This window comes from Kogia breviceps, chromosome 19 (genome assembly GCF_026419965.1).
Source record: "Kogia breviceps isolate mKogBre1 chromosome 19, mKogBre1 haplotype 1, whole genome shotgun sequence".
Taxonomy (NCBI): Eukaryota; Metazoa; Chordata; class Mammalia; order Artiodactyla; family Physeteridae; genus Kogia; species Kogia breviceps.
In genome coordinates this window covers 44,277,958-44,299,149 of record NC_081328.1, presented here as the reverse complement: position 1 = coordinate 44,299,149, position 21,192 = coordinate 44,277,958, and the positions used below count along the sequence as shown (strand labels likewise).

The 21,192-nt window shown below is 38.5% G+C and overlaps 1 protein-coding gene across 2 annotated transcripts in view; it reads left to right on the top strand.

Moving 5' to 3' along the window:
* The window catches only part of SMURF2 (SMAD specific E3 ubiquitin protein ligase 2), a 117,246-nt gene that overhangs the window by 92,540 nt on the left and 3,514 nt on the right, over positions 1-21,192 (top strand). The window contains exons 10-18 of one of the 2 annotated variants that reach the window (XM_067022227.1): positions 1,217-1,375; positions 6,699-6,888; positions 8,168-8,271; positions 10,769-10,883; positions 12,671-12,849; positions 13,964-14,101; positions 17,320-17,440; positions 19,493-19,694; positions 20,946-21,021. In XM_067022227.1, the coding sequence (XP_066878328.1) occupies positions 1,217-1,375; positions 6,699-6,888; positions 8,168-8,271; positions 10,769-10,883; positions 12,671-12,849; positions 13,964-14,101; positions 17,320-17,440; positions 19,493-19,694; positions 20,946-21,021 (1,284 nt within the window). Of the gene's footprint in view, positions 1-1,216; positions 1,376-6,695; positions 6,889-8,167; positions 8,272-10,768; positions 10,884-12,670; positions 12,850-13,963; positions 14,102-17,319; positions 17,441-19,492; positions 19,695-20,945; positions 21,022-21,192 lie in introns of both variants that reach the window. The other variant, XM_059046909.2, reaches the window with a different exon arrangement.

The following is a 21,192-nucleotide window of genomic DNA, read 5'->3' as shown; positions in this document are numbered from 1 at the left end:
TGAGTTCTCTGTGGGGAAGTTCCAGATTTCCTTTTCCAACCTTGCCGCTGGCCTGAGGCTGCGTTTCCCAATTAACCACCTCCGGCAGCCCCCCGCTCTGCCTGTCTGCCGCTCAGGTGCCAGCTCCAGTTTAATTCACTTAAAAAAAATCTGAGGAGGATTCTTGGAACTTTTCCCCTTGCCTCTTTTGAGACTAGCAGTGTCTCAGAATAGTGTGTTCTTTCCAGTCTTTAGTTCTGTAGCAGAAGAATCTCTGGGACACCTATAAGCACAAGTTAAAAATCATTGTTCCAACAAATCTCTGGGTGCCCATCATTATGTTTTCACTATGACCAAGAAGAGGTTATTTCAGGAAAACTTTTTTTCTAGTTTAACTTTGAAAACATAATTTTGATGAAATTTGTCATTGTAATTATTGGTTACGGTTTAAATTTATATTAGACATGCTGCTTTTATTTCATTCATTAAGGTTCTATAAATCTTTGTCATATATAATAGTATTTTAAGAATGCATGATATAATAACAGTGGTCTTTGCTACAAAAAGCAAAAAGTCTTTTTGCTTTTTTTTATTGTAGCAGTAAACCTTAGAACATTCTTCCTAAGGTGTCTTAAACAGGTTCTTAATTCACTAGCTTTATATCTTTCAGAATTCAAAAGGGAGTAGTTATCCTTTAAAATATATACTGTGGTTATTTCCAGGATCACAATTTCAATAACATTTCCAGTTTTTCTTTGTTGAAGAGCTTAAAATTAATCATGGAATGAACATTTACACAGATTTTATGGTATAGTCAAGAAAGAAATAATTGAAGGGAAATTTTAGAAAACATTTAATTTCTTATATCACTGACATTTGGAAAACAATATTTTGTCAGACAAGTATTGAAGTACAGTTTATGTTGGCAAATGTTGTGATTGCTTTTATATTAACTTAAAACCTGAATTACATTAAAGCCCAGGAATGAACTCACTAAAAATGTAGAGGCTGTGTGATACGTTTCTGAGCCATCTATGGATTGGGTTTTGAGTATGCAAGTTTGTTAAACCATTGGGAATTAAAGATTCCAGCTGAACGCCTCAAGTTTCTGAAACAATACATTTTCTCAGACTTCATGGAAGTCTGAATTTCATGGAATTGTTCTGTGTCATTTACACTTGCTTGGCTCAGCAGGCCCAGCAGTGAGGTATTTTTTATTTTATATTTGTTTTTGCAGGGATCTTAGCAACATCAATTGTGAAGAGCTTGGTCCATTGCCTCCTGGATGGGAGATCCGGAATACAGCAACAGGCAGAGTTTATTTCGTTGACCATAACAACAGAACAACACAGTTTACAGATCCTCGGCTCTCTGCTAACTTGCATTTAGTTTTAAAGTAAGTTTTTGAAACAACACATGTTCAAATGCGAGTCTGAACAAGAGAAGACTGATAGATGCTTTTTGTAATAAATGTGATAGAATGTCTGCTCTCTTCAATTATAAATCACTTGTTGAACATAATTTTATATAAGAATATGACAAATTTTACTCTCATGTTTGGGTATTTTAATCCCACTGTGCTTAAGTAGGAACCTGTCCTGAAATGTTAGGAAAAGGGTATTTATCAGAGGTGCACCGTAGCACACCTGCAGAGACAGGCTACTTTATGGGGTGGATGGATTTTTTTCCTTGAGGTGCATCAGAAATAGCTCTAGGATAGCTGAATCTATCCCAGAGGATTTTCTGATGGGTCAGTTTTGTGCTTCAGCTTTAAGCCTTCTTTCCCATTTGCAGGACTTAGTCATTCTTACAAGTCTTTGTGAATGGGCTTGATGTACCCTGGGGTTTTTTTAAATTACTAAAATACAGTTGATTTACAATACTGTGTCAGTTTCAGATTCAGTTTGCTATATACATATGTAATATATATATATTTCAGATTATTTTACATTATAGTTTATTATAAGATATTGAATATAGTTCCCTGTATTCTATAGTAAATCCTTGTTACTTATCTATTTTATGTATAGTAGTTTGTATCTGTTAATTCCATACTACTAATTTATCCCTCCCCACCCTCCCTTTCCCCTTTGGTAACCGTAAGTTTGTTTCCTACGTCTGTGAGTCTGTTTCTGTTTTGTATATGGCTTCATTTGTATTATTTTTTAGATTCCACATATAAGTGATATTATACAATATTTGTCTTTCTCTCTCTGGCTTACTACACTTAGTATGATAATCTCTAGGTCCATCCATGTTGCTGCAAATGGCAATATTTCATTTTTTTTTATGGCTGAGTGATATTTTAGAGTGTGTGTGTGTGTGTGTATGTATACTTGGGTTGCTTCCGTATCTTGGCTGTTATAAATAGTGCTGCTATGAACATTGGGGTGCATGTATCTTTTCAAGTTAGAGTTTTCATATTTTCCAGATATATGCCCAGGAGTGGGATTGCTAGATCATATGTTAGCTCCATTTTTGGTCTTTTCAGGACCCTCCATACTGTTTTCCATAGTGGCTACACCAATTTACATTCCCACGAACAGTGTAACAGGGTTCCCTTTTCTTCACACTCTCTCCAGCATTTATTAATGTAGACTTTTTGATGAAGTGTGGGTTAAAAAAGAAATTCAGCTTTATTAAAATTTAATTGACACACAATAAATTGTACATATTTACATTGTACAGTTTAAGTTTTGACATATTTATATACCTGTGAATCCATCACCATAATGGAGACAGTGAACATCTCATACCCATCAGCCCCGGAAGTCTCCTCCGCCTCTTTGTAGCCTGCTGGTAGTCCCTCCTCCCGTCCCTTCCCTAGTTTGCTAAGGCTGCCGTGACAAAATGTCACACACTGGGTGGTTTATAACAATAGAAATTTATTCTCTTACAGTTCTGGAGGCTAGAATTCAGAATCAAGTTGTCAGAAGGGTTGGTTCCTTCCAGTGGCTCCGAAGGAAAATCTGTTCCATGCCTCTCTCCTAGCTTCTGGTGGTTGTCAGAAACTTTACTGTTCCTTGACTTGTGGACACATTATCCCATTCTTTACCTTTGTCTTCACGTGGCCTTCTATGATCTATTTTATCCACAAAACTTGTGCCACCAAGTGTGTGGGTTTTTTCCTCAAATATTCCAGTTCTCCACGTCTGCGGACACCAGCGAGGTGTACAGCGCCTGAATTCAGTCTAATACCACGTGCAGTTAGTATCAGGCCTTACAGGTTAAGGGCTCAGTCTCATAAGACTGTTCTTACTTCTGATGCCATTTATAAGTCCCGGGCCTCCCGTATTTCTTGCCAACTGGCTATAAATCGAGTTCTCGTGACTCTCTCCTTGGATTCAATAATTTTCTAGAATGGCTCACAGAACTCAGGGAAGTTATTTCTTTACTATTACCAGTTTATTATAAAGGGTGCAACTCAGGAACAGCCACATGGAAGAGAGGCACAAGGCGAGGTATGGGGCAGGCGCTACATAGAGCGTCCACGCCCTCCCCAGGAGCTTCATCCTCCGAGCGCCCTCAGTGTGCTCACCATCCAGAAGCTTTCTGAACACTGTCGTTCAGGCGTTTTTATGGAGTTGTTATCACACAGGAGTGATCGATTATTAACTCCATCTCCAGTTCCTCTCCCCTTCCCCAGAGGTTGGGGGGATGTGCCTGAAACTTCTAGGCTTCTAATCAAGCCTTGGTCTTTCTGGCGACCAGCCCCCATCCTGAAATTATATAGGGGCCTAGCAAGTCACCTCATTGAAACAAAAAATGCTCTGATACCTAGGAAATTCAAAGGGATTTAGAAGCTTCTGTGTCTTGTACTGGGGACAAAGACCAAATATTAGAACAGAATACACTCCTGTCACCTGTGTCACTCAGGAAATTTCAAGCTTTTAAGGGGTTCTGTGTCAAGAACTGGGGACCAAGACCAAAGTATATTCCTTATTATGCCACACTTTCTTTCTTGTATATCTGGGTCGAATTTACCTCTTCTTATAAGGATACCAATTTATTGGATTTAGGGCCACACTAATCCAGTGTGAGCTCATTTAACTTGATTAAATCTGCAAAGACCCTATTTCCAAATAAGTTCACATTCACAGGTGCCAAGGCTTAGGACTTCATATATTTTCTTGGACACAGTTCAGTCCGCACCCCATCTTCAACCAACCATTGATTTGCTTTTTCTGTCACTATACATTTGCAATTTTTAGAGCTTTAGATGAGTGGATTCATACAGTGTGTACTCTTTGCTTGGTTTCTTTTACCCAGCCTAATTATTTGAGATCTCTGTTGTTGTATGTATAGTTCATTTTTTTTCATTGCCGGGTGGTATTCCATTGTATGGATAGACCTCAATTTATTTGTTTACCTGTTGATGAACATTTGGATTGTTTCAGTTTGGGCCATGACTAAACTGTTACGAACAGTCATGTGGGTTGTTTTATTTTTGGCCACGCTGTGTGGCATGTGGGATCTTAGTTCCCCCACCAGGGATCGAACCTGCACCCCTTGTGTTGGAAGTGTGGAGTCCTAACCACTGGATCGCCAGGGAAGTCCTGGAAGATTTATGTTTAAGTCTCTGTGTGGACATTAGCTCTTACTTCTCTTTGATAAATAAATACCCAGGCTGCATAATATGGTAGATTTATGTTTAACTTTTTTTTTTTTTTTTTTTCCCCCCGGTATGTGGGCCTCTCAGTGTTGTGGCCTCTCCCGTTGCGGAGCACAGGCTCTGGACGCGCAGGCTCAGCAGCCATGTCTCATGGGACCAGCCGCTCCGCGGCACGTGGGATCCTCCCAGACCAGGGCATGAACCCGCATCCCCTCATTGGCAGGCGGACTCTCAACCACTGCACCACCAGGGAAGCCCCTTTTTTGACTTTTGAGTTTTGAGAATTCTTTAGATATTTGAAATACAAGTTTTATGTCAGCTGTATGCTTTAGAAAGATTTTCTCCTAGACCACGACTTGTCTTTTCATTTTCTTAGCAGTGTCTTTTGAATTAAATTTTGTATCTTTAAAGTTGGTATACCCAAGGTTTTTTTTGTTTTTTGTTTTTGGATAGGATTAATACAGTTGTTTAGAGAGTATTTTTAATATATTCTGTTTTGATTTATATTATGTGTGTGTATTAAAAAAACACCTTTATTACAATGGTTCTATGAGAGTAGTAAATGGCGATTTGTAATTTTCATCAAAGCTGCATTTTCTCTGGATAGTTACACCTTCTAGGTATAAAATTTGGCCTGGTACATAAGAATCACTGTATGTAAAGTTTGGGTGATTTGTTAGAGAACTGAAAGTTATTTTTGTTTATTTTCTCATAGCTACCATTGCCCTTCACCTTTAGGTTAGGAGATTGTACTCTTGTCTGTTGTGTGTAAAATTAAATTCCAGGGACTTTCCTGGTGGCGCAGTGGCTGAGGGTCCACCTGCCAATGCAGGGGACACGGGTTCGAGCCCTGGTCCAGGAGGACCCCACATGCCACGGAGTAACTAAGCCCATGCGCCACAACTACTGAGCCTGTGCTCTAGAGCCCGCTTGCCACAACTACTGAAGTCCGCATGCCTAAAGCCTGTGCTCCACAACAAGAGAAGCCACTGCAATGAGAAGGCTGCATGTGGAGGCGAAGAGTAGTCCCTGCTCGCCACAGCTAGAGAAAGCCTGCACGCAGCAGTGGAGACCCAACACAGCCAAAAAAAAAAAAAAAATTAAATTCCTACTGAGTCACTCAGTATTTGCATAGATATCAATAGTGAATTATCTGACTTTTTATTTTCTGATGGTTTATTGGAATTAACTAGTTCATTATATCATAAGATTCTTTTTAAAAATTCTTAGATGCAACTTATATTATTTTTGCCAGGAGAATAAAAATATCTGTAGGCAATGTGCCTTTAAAAATTATTATATTTCTGCTGTACTTGGGAGATTATTTTAGTGTATTTGTGGTAAACCATATATGTGCAGTTAGAAGTCACTTTAGCACAACAGACAATGTGATTGTACTGAATGCCACTGACTATAATACTTAAAAATGGTTAAAATGGTAAATTTTATGTTACGTATATTTTACCAAAATAAAAAGACAAGTAGGGACTTCCCTTGTGGTCCAGTGGTTAAGACTCCACACTTCCATTGCACGGGGCATGGCTTCGATCCCTGGTCAGGGAACTAAGATCCCTCGTGCCGTGCAGCGTGGCCGAAAAAAAAGAAAGAAAAGTAGGCACTTTATAAAGCATTTAGACTTGTTTGTAAAGTGCTCATTTCTCTGTGCCAGTAACTTGCTGTGGCCTCCCACATTCCTGTGGTCTAGACTGTAGCGTGCATAGGAGAAGGGGTCCCTGCCAAGCTGCCAGTTCAAACTGTCTCTTCCAGAGAGACAGACTCTAGATAACAGGCACAGGGTTTGGCCTATGCCTGAATTTTAAAGGGCAAGACGGTAAAGTACGCAGAAGAAAATGGAAACGGTATTTGAGAAAGTTGTTCTCAGCAGCTGTATAAAAGTTTTTTGAATAAAACTGTTATCCACTTCTGTAAGTTCCAAGAAATAAACTTTGGAGCTAGTTTATTGTTGTCAAAAATGTCAAGCTAAGAATATAATAAGGCCTAGAAATGCTATAGGTAGACTTGGTTTCGCGTAGGATGCTATTTTAAATGTGTAATTGCAATCTCTCTTGTTTAAAATACTTCAATAATATTTGTTTACTTTTAGTAGGCAGAACCAATTGAAAGACCAGCAACAGCAGGTGGTATCGTTGTGCCCTGATGACACAGAGTGTCTGACAGTCCCACGGTACAAACGAGACCTGGTTCAGAAACTAAAAATTTTGCGGCAAGAACTTTCCCAGCAACAGCCTCAGGCTGGCCATTGCCGCATTGAGGTTTCCAGGGAAGAGATTTTTGAGGTAAACTTGCAAGTCTTGTTTTAAAGTAGAGAAAAATTAATTCAGTGATGTATTCTGTTTTCCAGGTATATTTGGGGGGACTCATATCTCTTTAGAATGGGAGAATTTTCATTAATGTCTTTTTTACTTGTGGGAATAAAGGCAATAATATTGGAGAGATTTAATACATAAGATAAACATTTAAATGGGATGAAGTGTGAGATGTTCTGATTGGGGCAGCTTGGTCCTTGCAGTTGCAGATGCTTATTTGTTAATGAATTTTAAAAGACCACAGATATTATCCATCCCTTATTTTCTAATTCTTCCAAGAGGTTAGGGACTCTTAAATCAAAAAGTCATTACTGTTGGACTACTTCCTTAATTTATTATTGACAGTCTTCCTTTCTAGTATATCCTTTTGTCTTTGGATTTATAGCTTTAATAGCAACTTCAAAGTTCTTACATGATAAATGGCAGAGGTCCAAGGCAGGGGTTTCCCTCTTATTAGAGTGTTCTGGGGCAAAAGCAGTTTGGGAACTTTATAATCCTTCTCCCAAAGGATGAACTTTTTTCTCTCAGGACCATTCTGACCTTGTTTGTAGTCAGTCGTTTGTTTGTTTGTTTGTTTGTTTTGTGGTACGCGGGCCTCTCACTGTTGTGGCCTCTCCCGTTGCGGAGCACAGGCTCCGGACGCGCAGGCTCAGCCGCCATGGCTCACGGGCCCAGCCGCTCCGCGGCATGTGGGATCCTCCCAGACCGGGGCACGAACCCGTGTCCCCTGCATCGGCAGGCGGACTCCCAACCACTGCGCCACCGGGGAAGCCCAGTCATTTGTAGTTTTAAAATAATAGAAAGTTGTTTGTTTAGTGAAGATCACATTAATGATTTTTTAATTGTTCTGTGAAACTTTCTTTTTCTTACCTTTACTTTCTACTGGTGTCTGTGACCTAGAATTAGGTCAACTAACTTAAAAAAAAGTGGTACTTCTATCATTCTGTTTTTTAATGTGAGTGGAATCATTGCTATGGTTCATAGGACTTAAATATGGAGCTTTGCATTTAGTAGGCTTTTAATATATTTATCAAAGGAACTGGTTTCAGTAGTACAGTATTAAGCTATATCCATTTTGTTTTTGGAAGTTCCATGAGGTTTCAAACACTTGTAGTTTATCCACTGATTTGATTGTTGAACAGATTCTACCTTATTTACATAAACATGTTTTCTAGGTGGAATGGAGGGAGAGTTTAAATAACAGGTTAAAAGCACCTAGTAATAATAGTATATTAAACATTTTTTTCAGGAATCATATCGACAAGTCATGAAAATGAGACCAAAAGATCTGTGGAAGCGATTAATGATAAAATTTCGTGGAGAAGAAGGGCTTGACTACGGAGGGGTTGCCAGGTAAAGCCTTGCTCATCAGTAAATGACAAAAGGATCCTTATATTTACAAATTTAAGATGCTCCCTGTGGTGTGACTTTCTCATTGATATTTATTTTCTAGCATAATATTCCCTCATGTTTGCAATACAGAGGGTACCCTAGTAGATATATTCATAATTAGGATAGTACTGTTACCAGAAGAGTGTTTGTGAACTCCCGAATGGATCATGTAGTCCAATGAGACTTCTCTGAAAACTAGCTGCAACCCTATATGGACTGTTGGTAGGGTCTGCAGGCCCTATATTTTCTCCATTTCTCTCCTTCAGTACGTGTTATTCCCTGCTTTACATTGTCAGTAACAATCTTGAAATTTTAGTGAGGTATTCTAAACTGAATACTATTTCCCTTTGCTTACACTGCCATGCTTTTTAACCTTGTTAAAGGAATGTTTGTGTCTGTAAGTATGTGTGTATATCATAAGTGGTCCTTAGAATGTTTCAATACAGAAGCTATAATGTTTCTGCTACATTCAGACATCAAGTATTTTTTTTTCCAGGTGTGAGAATTCACTTTATGTAAATGTAGCAGAAACATTGTAGCTTCTGTATTAAAACATTTTAAGGACCGTCCTGATAATTCTGCTTCCCCGAATCTAAATCCAGCGTAAATTAAATTTGTGTTTCCACCAAGTCCCATAATCGTTATTTGGCATTACTTGTTTTCACCTGTAGACATACTTTCATTCTGTGACCTCTTTACCTGCAAATGGATAGTTTCTTTAGGTTGAATTTTTAGCATTTATCACTTGTACATCATACTTAAGGATTGATAGTTTCTGTGGAATGCTTATGATTTACTCATAAGTAGATTTTGAATGCTTGTTGGGAAAACTTGTTAATTATCTGCTGATGGAATCTAAATGCTATAATTATATGTATAGGCCAAATAAGTAGTTAGTTTTTGGTTGTTTCTTTCTTAACCTCACTACTTTCGGGGTTTGGGCAGACTAAATGTGATGTGGCAGTGAACTGCTTTTTCTGATCTTTATCCCATAGTAGAACCCAAAAGTAGAGTTTTGCTTTTATGCATGTTCTAAATACTTAGTAAGACAAAACAAAAGTTGGACTTTCTTTTAAAAAACACATACATGCATAAAAAAACATACAAGACACAATAGGTGGGAAGGTTGCTTATGTGGAGACCTCACTTCTTCTTTTTAATCTCTAGAGGTTTCAAGTACTGTGTTGGCCAAAAAGTTCTTTGAACGAACTTTTTGGCCAACCCAACATTAAACGTAGTGATTTGATTTAGACTGTCAAATGATAGGACTTTGAAATATTTTCCTTTAACTACTTTAATAGTGTTTCACTGCATTTCCTAAAAATATATTATTCCATCTATTTAATCCATAATATCAGAATATATCATTTATGTGCCTTTCCTAGCCAAGGAATGACAGGAGTTGAGACTAGAATGACATCTCCTTAAGGCCTAGTCATTTTATTTCAGTTTCACCAAGATGAATAACAAGTTGTCTTTCATACTTTGAAAAATATAAATGATTTAATAAGCTTAAGTTGATAGTACTGTTTATTATGAGGTTTTAAAAACACCGTTGTGGGCTTCCCTGGTGGCGCAGTGGTTGAGAGTCCGCCTGCTGATGCAGGGGACGCGGGTTCGTGCCCCGGTCCGGGAAGATCCCACATGCGGCTGGGCCCATGAGCCATGGCCACTGAGCCTGGGCGTCCGGAGCCTGTGTTCTGCAAGGGGAGAGGCCACAACAGTGAGAGGCCCGCGAACCAAAAAAAAAAAAAAAAAAAAAAAAAATAATAAAAACACCGTTGTATGCTTGAAACCAAGAAGTGGTATGGAACATACCCAGAAAATGCAGGCTTGCCCTTGTGTTCCCACCTATGCCAAATGCCTTGCAGTTTCTCACCACTTACATTTTTATCATGGTGTATTTTAGGGTTTACACAAAAAAGATAATGGAGATGGATAATGAAATTTTCTTACTAAAACAATATCAACAATAAAACATACCCTTGTCCAAAAGTAAGAGTAAATTAATGTTATATATCTGTATAAACTAGTATAAATCTGCCATGATTGGAGAGGACCAGGGTGGTATAGATGGACCACATGGATGTTTTGAAATAATACCATATTCTTCCCTTTATTTTATACTTATTATGAATTACAAATTTGTTTAGCAATTAAAAGTAACAGACCAGTGGGCTGCAGCATCTAACGAGTAGTTGGTACTTCTGGATATTATCCTTAGATTCTCTGATGTTAAAATGTCATAAAATTACCCAAAATTGAGTGAGAAGTGACTTCAATAAAACAAGAGTTTTCATTTGCTTTGGGGGCATGGTAGACTTTTCTAATGTGATTTTATATAACTAGTTAGTGCTTTATTTTGTTTTATTAAAAACTTCTTGCTAATATTAATAGCGTATCTTAGTAAAGATGTATTCATTAACAAAAAATTCCTTTGTCATATCTTGTTTTTTAGAGAGTGGTTATATCTCTTGTCACATGAAATGTTGAATCCTTACTATGGCCTCTTCCAGTATTCAAGAGATGATATCTATACATTGCAGATCAATCCTGATTCTGCAGTTAATCCGGTATGATTGGTGGTTATAATGATACAAATTAACTTATGACCTACAATGTTTTTATCTTTAAATGTCAGTGTAGTTTATGACATAGGATTACCGTCTTTGTCCAAGTCACATCCTTGGACTTGGCAAGTCCTCTTTTAGAAAATGTTCTCACGTAAATGATTGTGGATATGTGCAACAGTTTGGGCACAGGGAGGTTGACTGCATTGCTGTTTATAGTAGCCCCAAGTGGAAACAACATTGCTGTCCATTAAGAGGGGGTTGATTAAATTATGACATGAAGCAGAATGACATGGTTAAGAGCATAGACTCTGGAATTAGAAAGACATGAGTTCATATCCTGGTCCCATTACTAACTAGCTTTGTGACCTTCACTGACTTAAGCCTCAATTTTATCATTGCTAATAATAATAAATATAGTTTGGACCTGGGAGAAGGGTTGTGACAGTGAAATGAGACCCTGCACATTAAGTATTTAGCACAGTGCTATACATTATTAACCCTATTACATATTATTAAGCACTCAACAGGAGTTAGCAGCTGTTATTAATTTGTTTTTATATCATTTCTGTTATCTTTCCATACAAGGTTATATTATACAGCCACTAAAATGATGTTGTGGGATAATAGTTAATAACATCTAAAGATGGTATTTGTAATATATTAAGTGAAAAGAAGATTACAATAATAGTATGAAGCAAATTTTGGTAAACATGTATATGTGTAAACATTGAAAGGCTCTACAGTACTGGTAGTGGTTATCTCTGGGTGTTAGACTATGGACATTTTTTTTTCTTGTCTATATTTTCTAAATATTTTGTAGTGAACAGGTATTGCTTTTTAAAAAGAAAACTATTTTTAAGATAAAAGGGAGGCTTAAAGATTAGCTTAAAGATTATTAAATAGAGAAGTAAAAGAAGTTGAAAATACAAACATCCAACTAATAAAACAGTATATCCTGAAAGACCAAATTTGTCTAAACATGATAGGCATGTTAGATTCATTGCGGGGTATTCTTTATAAAGGGAAGATTTTTAGGTGAAGGTTCTGCTTGGAGAGCTCATTACTGCCAGTGTAGTAATGATAGCTCACGTTTGTTGAGCATTTACCATATGCCAGGTCGAGTGCCTTGGGCTTCATCACCTCATTTTACTACTCACAGAGATCCTTTTTAGATACTATTATTACTGTCATTTTTCCAGGTATGGAAAATTAGTTCCACAGGGGCTAAGTAATTTGCCCAAGTATACATAGCTAGTAACTGGCAGAATCAGGACTCTAGTCCAAGTTAGACATGAAATCTGTCCTCTTAAATCTATGATGTTTTGAAGTTCAGTTTCTGGTTATGTCAGAGGAAGAGGGAGGTATAGAATTGAAAGCTTTTTTCCCATGACAGAGCCAGGATTATAAGGGGCTTAGCAGGAGATGGGAGGAGAGGAAGAAAACAGCATCTGCAGGTGATTTAATGAAGCTGCAGAGGGACTGTAGTTTGGACTTAATTTCTGAGGATAAACTTTACAGAGTGACTACCCTTTGAGAGGGGCATTGGCTCTGCTGTAATATTTTATAGCAAAGTATAGTATCTTAAGCATGCCCTATAGAGACTCTCCCTAATGACTGTTGGGCTTTGATAGGATAACGTATTCCATTTAAATAGTTATAAATTGGAGTATAAGTTGATACTACTGTTTATTTAAAAAATTACCATTGCTTAAATATTTAATTTTTATTAAAAAATTCCCTGGATAGTATCTCCCTTGAGTATTTATATAAACTCTTTTCAATTTCAGGAACATTTATCATACTTCCACTTTGTTGGACGAATAATGGGAATGGCTGTGTTTCATGGACATTATATTGATGGTGGTTTCACATTGCCTTTTTATAAACAGTTGCTTGGGAAGTCCATTACCTTGGATGACATGGAGTTAGTTGATCCAGATCTTCATAACAGTTTAGTGTGGATACTGTATGTATTGAGTCTTGTTCGTTATAGTTAGAGTCTGAGCTTTTAAAAAAGATACATGTTTCAAAATGGATGTACTTTTCTTTGAAATATAAAAATGATTTTTATTTATTTATTTATTTTTCAATACGCGGGCCTCTCACTGTTGTGGTCTCTCCCGTTGCAGAGCACAGGCTCCGGACGCGCAGGCTCAGCGGCCATGGCTCACGGGCCCAGCCGCTCCGTGGCATGTGGGATCCTCCCGGACTGGGGCACGAACCTGTCTGTGTCCCCTGCATCGGTAGGCGGGCTCTCAACCACTGCGCCACCAGGGAAGCCCTAAAAAATGATTTTTAAAAGTACTTATACATAATGATTTCCTCAACACGATGCAAGTTGTTTCCATCTTGCATGTGTTATAATAAGTTATTCCTGCTTAAGTGGTGGTTGTTGAAAACATACTTTAAAAAGGGTATTTGTGGGCTTCCCTGGTGGTGCAGTGGTTGAGAGTCCGCCTGCTGATGCAGGGGACACGGGTTCGTGCCCCGGTCCGGGAAGATCCCACATGCCGCGGAGCTGCTGGGCCCGTGAGCCATGGCCACTGAGCCTGCGCGTCCGGAGCCTGTGCTCCGCAACGGGAGAGACCACAGCAGTGAAAGGCCCGCGTACCAAAAAAAAAGAAAAAAAAAAGGTATTTGTGAGAATCAGTTCTGTTTTTTGGGGTGTTATTCGTTTGTGAAGATACGCTGGCCATGGTTATTTTTACCAAATACACGAGTAGCTTTCTCAGTGGGGTTACTCGGGTGTTTAGTCACTTGGGTTACCCAGACTCAAGTAGGGCTTCTTACCTGAAAGCCAAACATAACTGATTTTTCCCTGTGTAAACCCCAGCTTTCCAGGGCTTTCTCATTACTCAGGAAGGAAAATGTTCCTGGTGTTAATGAAGGTTAAAGCTCTTTGACTTTTCTGCCCCCAAACTAGGAGTTATGGTGGCATAAGAACTAGTAAAAGGAATCTAACCCTATGTTTGCATGTCATAAAACTACCTTAGTTTTATTTGTCTCACCAATTAATACATCTACAATATCTGTATTTTAGATTTTCCAATGAAGTGTCTTTCTCTGTCTTCCCTTCCTAGTGAGAATGATATCACAGGTGTTTTGGACCATACCTTCTGTGTCGAACATAATGCCTATGGTGAAATTATTCAGCATGAACTTAAACCAAATGGCAAGAGTATCCCTGTTACTGAAGAAAATAAAAAAGAATATGTCAGGTAAACACTTCTGTGTTCTTAAGCTGGAGACTTGTTTTAATGTTCTAGAATGGCGGTACAGAAAAACATTTATGTGTTTAGGTAGTGTTACTTATTGCTACAAAATAGGCTTCTGCATAATTTAGTGGCTTAAAAACAACCACCATTTTATTATTTCTCACAATCCCGTGGGTCAGTAATTTAGACCGAGGACAACAGGGACAGCACACTTCTCCTCCATGTGGTGTCCGCTGGGATGGAAATGTTGAGAAGGCCTCTTCACTCACATATCTGATGCCTCACTGAGGGTGGCTCGAATGGCTGCGGGCTAGCTGGAATGGACACTGGGTCACCATCTGGGGCTTAGTTCTCACTGTTGGCTGGGCTCTTTGGTTATCCCCATGTGGTATCAGAGGCCCCTCACTCTCACCATGGCCTCTCTTTCTAGCACAGTAGCCAGACTTCTTATGGCGTGGCTGGTTTCCCAGAGCACAAAAGCAGTTGTTGGATCTTTTTAAGGCCTAAGCCTGGAACTGGCCAACATCACCTCTGCTGTATTCTTTTGGTTAAAGCGAGTCACATGCCAGCCCAGGTTTGGTGTGGAGAAGGGGCTGTACAAAGGCACATATACCAGGAAACACGGTTAGTGGGGTCATGTGTAGTGTAGCTACCACAGCTAGCTGTACAGAAGCACTTTTGTGCTGTATTACTAGGACTTATCCTATTTATAAATAAGCACATTGTAGATTTATATAAGAAATATATTTCTTATAAAAGAAATACAAGAAATGTTCTTTAAGTTTTATGAAATCACCTGTTGATTGAGGAATTTAGAAGTGTTGAGTTAGAGCATTTGGTTCATGGTATCTAAAGTTCTTCTAAACATTAAACTATGATAATCAAATTTAGGAGTTTGAACTTCACCATATATACACAGAAACATTCATGCTATGCTTTTTTGTACAGAATATGTCCCCAGGTCTTATTGGCTAAAATTTTCTAGTTTATAGATGAGACCCATCAGTCTCATAGATTGTGAATATTGGTGTAGCTTTTTTGGAAAACAATTTGATAACAGCTACCAAAATGAAAACACGTATGCAGCTCCATTTTTAGGAATCTGTTCTTTGGAAACACATATGTGATTAAAGAAATATGAATAAGGATGTTTAACTAAATACTACTTGTAAAAAAATTGAAAACTAAAACGTTTTTAGAAAGAGAATGGATGATTAAATACATTAAACAGAATATTATGTGGATATTTAAAGAAAGATAGACTCCGCATAAGCTGTCATTTAAAAGGCGAGTCTTAGAAGGAACGAGTCTGCATTGTTTTATACTCAGAAGATGTTCAGGAAGGCCACTTACCAAATAAAATGTTTGCCCAGGGTGAGGGAGTAGAGGTGATGGGCCTGGAAGTAGAGAGGGAAAGGAGGATAAAAGAGTGGACTTTTAGGTTTTACTCTGTCTCCACATTTAATGTTGGTTTTGATTTTTTTTTTTTTAAGGCCGCACCATGCGGCATGCGGGATCTTAGTTCCCTGACCAGGGATCGAACCCGTGTCCCCTGCAGTGGGAGCACAGAGTCTTTACCACTGGACCTCCAGGGAAGCCCCATTAATATTTGTTTTTTTTTAAATATAATTTTTCTTTTGATAACAAACACGTATTACATTTCTAATTAAAAAAAGAAGAATGAGGGACTTCGCCGGTGGTCCAGTGGTTGGGACTCTGCAGCTCCATTGCAGGGGGCGCAGGTTTGGGGTTCAATCCCTGGTCGGGAACTAAGATCCCCAAGGTTGTGCGACACAGCCAAAAAAAATAAAAATAAAAAAATAAGAATGAATGGGAATTTCCTGAATTTCAGTAGTGTCTTACTTCCAGGACCTAGTGTGGGCTGCTCAGTTTCTAGGATTCAGTCATGTTCATAGCACACAATAATTTTCCCTTACCAAATACAGTTTTGAGGGACTTTGCTGGTGGTGCAGTGGTTAAGAATCCGCCTGCCAGTGCAGGGGACATGGGTTCGAGCCCTGGTCCAGGAAGATCCCACATGCCACGGAGCAACTAAGCCCACGTGCCACAACTACTGAGCCTGCGCTCTAGAGCCCATGAGCCACAACTACTGAGCCCGTGTGCTGCAACTTCGGAAGCCCACGTGCCTAAAGCCCGTGCTCCGCAACAAGAGAAACCACTGCAGCAAGAGAAGCCTGCGCACTGCAACGAAGAGTAGCCCCTGCTCGCCAAAGCTAGAGAAAGCCCGCACACAGCAACGAAGACCCAACACAGCCAAAAATAAATAAATAAATAGAGTTAAAAAAAATAGTTTTGAAATTTAAAAAATGACAAAGAAAAACTTTTTACGTGTGTGCAGTTTTGCTGTCCCCTTAAACAAAAAATGAGGTCCCCCAAAGTATATCATTAATATTAAGTAACTTATTTCTTAAAGTAGAGAACTATTTCTCCAAGTTTGGAAAAGGAAATACTGGCAAATTGGGAGTATGAGTAGTTCTGAGATTTGTGAGATGGAGAGGTTTTCCTGGGAAGATAGATTAAAAAAACCCAACAATTCATCTATAAATTATAAGTCCAAATCAAAGGCGTAAGTAGAGCTACACAAGAGATGTAGTTTAGTGTACATTTGTTGCCAAAATTACATCTTCCAGGGCTTTTAAAGCTTATAGGGAAAAATGAGTATTTAGTCAAAAAGTGCTTGCTATTGGCTTTTACTGTTTCTTCTCATTTTGGATATGGGGATTCTCTTTACCTCTTCTTCCCCCATATACAACCCACAAAATATAAAGAAAACACCCAACACATTCAGATTATATTTTCAAGTGAAACGAGAAAATGTCATTTTTGGTTGAATGGGCTTTTTTTTCTGGTTATCAGCGTGCATGCTAGAAGTTGACAAAGACATTTCATTCTAATTTTAACTTCAGACCCATCTACTCTCTAGCCAACGTCCAGTTTAATAGGACTTTTTCTGATGTGAAGATTTGCTGTATTGATGCTGCTTTTGTTAGTGGAAGGTTGCCGCTTTTTAATTTATGGTGAACTGCCTCACAGCTCAGGAGCCATCTACCTTCAGTAATCTGAGATTCTTTTAGATTTTAGACTAAATTCTTAATGCTAGATGCTTGCAAAGTGCAATGTTGCTGAAGTACTAGAGATTCATAATAATTACCAAACCTGAATATATTTGATCATATGAAACCCCTGTCCGATGTTTCCAGACTCTATGTGAACTGGAGATTTTTACGAGGAATTGAGGCACAGTTCCTGGCCCTGCAGAAGGGATTCAATGAAGTAATTCCACAGCATCTGCTGAAGACATTTGATGAGAAGGAGTTAGAGGTCAGTGTATTAATGTCATGACATCGTCTAGTATAACAAAGGAAGTTTGGGAATTTTCTGTTACTTAGTTTTAGAGGAAAGTTGTATTTCTGGTGCTTTTGAAGTTTTATGATGTGATGCTGTGAGAATTCTAATTCACAGGAAAAGTCTTTCCTGCTTTTGGAAAAGCCTTTCATGTTTTGGAAATCCCAGTCTCTCTTATATTGTGACTATTCTTAATTTATTTTTCCATATTTTCCATTCATGTGTTTAATGGATTTCATGTCTTCTGTGTACATTCTTCCAGTGTTGTTTTCTATTCCCTAGTTAAGTGGGTATTGATTTAGTTAAATAAAACTTTATTAATTGGTCTCCACCATATTGACATTTATTTGGAATAAAAGCCTAGGCTTAATTGGATTTTCATTAAGCTTTGTAAGAAAGCAGTTGATAGAAAAAAATGTAGAGGAAATAGTTAAAACACTTAGGTTAAACTCTGTCTCAACAATCTCAGTCTCCTTGGAAACATTTGTTACTAATAGTAACTATAATAAACAGTTAACCATTTTTTATTCTAAAACGAGTCCTTAAAGCACCATAGGGTTGGTGTTATAATTAAGACCTTTAACAAATACATCTCAGTTTCTACTGAGCTACTTTGAAAAAACAATGAGGTTTTATTCTACCTTAGGTTCCAAATTTAATTAGTGGCTAGGGATAGCATAAATATTTGAAGTTGATACATAATTTAAAACATGATTTTATTCATCATCTTCAGCATCCTTTCTAACTAAATCTGTTAACAGACCTGTTAGTAAACAAGTCTAAAAAGATCAGCTTGACTCACTACCATCCCCATTTTCCTTCTTTGATTGGACTGTTCTGTAGTGAAATGACCAGAAGGAAGTAGTCAGAGGAGGAAGAAAACATAGCAGGAATGGCAGTAAAGTTGAAATACGATGCATTTTTATCTGTTCATACAATGAATAAGGAATTTGGCTTTAAAATTACCACTCCTCTAAAGAAAAGAATTTAGGGAGGTATCGTCTGTGGTCACGGGTACTTCTGTAACCCTGCTTGGACACCTACTACCTGTTAGTGTGGCAGTGGCCAGTCATTTTTTCAGACGCTACAGAAGCTTTGTTGCAGGTTTTATTCAGTAACGTTAAGGTTTATTATATACTTTGTACTGCTAATGAAGTCAGGCTTTTTACAAAAATATATGTATATAATTTATTTTAGTGTTAGACTAGGTTAATATAATTATGAAATATAGGATTTGCAGGTTACATTATGTTTTACACTACAATATCATAATTCAGTGTGATAAACACATCAGCAGGATGAGTCAGTCTTGGACTCTGGGGAGGTGTGAGTAATAATATCAAAGTGATTTTGATATACCTCATCTATACTGAGCCTGCATCAGGATGCCAAGCAGAGCTCTATTATCAATGCATTCATATATTTCGTACTTTGGTCCAACTTTAAGCAGATTGTATCACTTATTCAACACAACTTCTTGAGTTCCTCTGCACTGTCGGTTGCTTTCGCAGGATGTAACGAAACAGATGTTACTGCCATATTACAGCAGAGGAGACTGTGGCCAAGGGAAGTGAACTGAACTGCCCAGAATCCCAAAGCTAAGAAGTGTTGAAACCCGAATAATAGATGCAGGTCTTAAGGAAGGCACATATAAACTGTATTTACTCTGAGTCTAGTTTCTGTCCATTAAAAATTTTTTTAGAATTCTGTGAAATTACGGAACTTCTCATCTCATGTCCATCACAGTGGTGGTTCTCAGGTCCTGGGTAGGGAACCTGCAGTGAGTAGGTACTCATGGAACTTTTAAAAAATACGGATCCTAATTCACCCCAGATTCACAGAATTAAAATCTCTGAGCATAGGACCTAGTGTGTATATTTTGAAAAACTTTCCAGATGGTTCTCATGTCTACCCTCGATTAAGAACACCATATGAAAGCCAACACTGCAAATCTAAACTTCTATTTTAAGGAATTTTTGGCTTAGGTTGGGTTTCCATTGGCTTATTATTTGTGCAATATTTTAACAGCTCATTATTTGTGGACTTGGAAAGATAGATGTTAATGACTGGAAGGTAAACACCCGGTTAAAACACTGTACACCAGACAGCAACGTTGTCAAGTGGTTTTGGAAGGCTGTGGAGTTTTTTGATGAAGAACGACGAGCACGGTTACTTCAGTTTGTGACGGGCTCGTCCCGAGTGCCTCTGCAGGGCTTCAAAGCTTTACAAGGTAGGAAAGCCAGAGGGACAGACGGTGTGGCGTCTAATAATTGGGGGCAGGGGGTCAATATCTGGTGTACATAGATGGTGAACAAACATGTGCTTACAGACAGATTCTCTTTTCACTCTAGTTCTTATCTGTAACTCTCATGTCTTGATACCTTCTTCTCCTTCCTTTCCTTTGTTCCCTCTCAAGAGCCTTTTCTGCTGGGTTCTCTGACTGTAGTGAGTGCCGCATGTTAGAGGCCGTATGTGTTGATGCTCTGCCTTTTCTTTTCTGGTCACCTTGCTTTTAAATTCTGTTGCACATTCCTGTAGGGGAAGTCTGTCTGCTTCCATGTTCACATCTCAACCTGGCAAACATTTACCCACTTGGGACGCCTCTCCCCTCTACTTTTTTATTCTTTTAATAGAAAGAGGCAGCATGAGTCGTGGAAGTCACTTGTTTGGTCAGAGCACTTTAATTAATGCATGGCATCAGACCATTTGACAGCCATATTCCATTTTTAAGAATTGTTGTCCATGGAATAGCTGTTTAATTTTGGGATGAGTTGGTATATTCCTTGTGATCATGGTGCCTCACTGGGTGGCATTTGCTTCCTTTACCTCTGAAGCTCTTTATTTTCAAAACTGCTGGTGATGCCTGAGGGTATACGAAGCAAGACTGGTACATAATTCAACAGTGTTGCCCACAGTCCATATATCAGAAATCCACTGGGAAAGCATACTTTAGTCATGCTTGCATTCCCTATTTGGAGAACTCATCATTATCAGACTACCCACATGAATAAAGTGAAGTTGTATTTCTACAAACGTTTGTATGGGGTGCCTTACGTTACCTGAAATTTATTCTATAGACTGCTAATCTTTTGCTCTCAGTGAAGTTTGAGTTGTGAAACTTAAATTTGCATTAGGTTGTCATCTTTTTGAATGTGTATGTATGTATTGGATCTTGGATTTGCCCATTTACTTCTTTTTTGGGACACTGATTTTCTGTAGAAGATAGAAGTTGGCAAAGGATTTCAATCCTGAACTTTTTCTCAAATTGAAGTGCTAGCAGATTAAGGAAGCCAGCCTTATCCAAGGTCAATTCCAGCTCTTAAAACCCAGACTGTTTTCCTGCTGCCCTTTGGCAGCTTATATGGACTCACTAGTACCCTCTTATCCCGCGACCCTGTGGCTTATATACCAGTTTTATCCTGAGATTCTGGAGACCACTACGCACACCCAGCGGTCTGACCCACACTCGCTTCCTTTGCAGGCGCTGCAGGCCCACGACTCTTCACCATACACCAGATCGATGCCTGCACGAACAACCTGCCCAAAGCCCACACTTGGTGAGTTATTTCTGTAGCTTTTTTCCCTCATTCCATGTACGTAGCTGTTAGTTCCAAACAGATTGGACATTTCGTTTGTTGTTCTTATTACTAAATGGACCCTTAAAAGAGTTGCTTATCATTCCTTTTAAGTGAATTAAGATTATCCAGAAATTGGTAGGAAAACCCCAA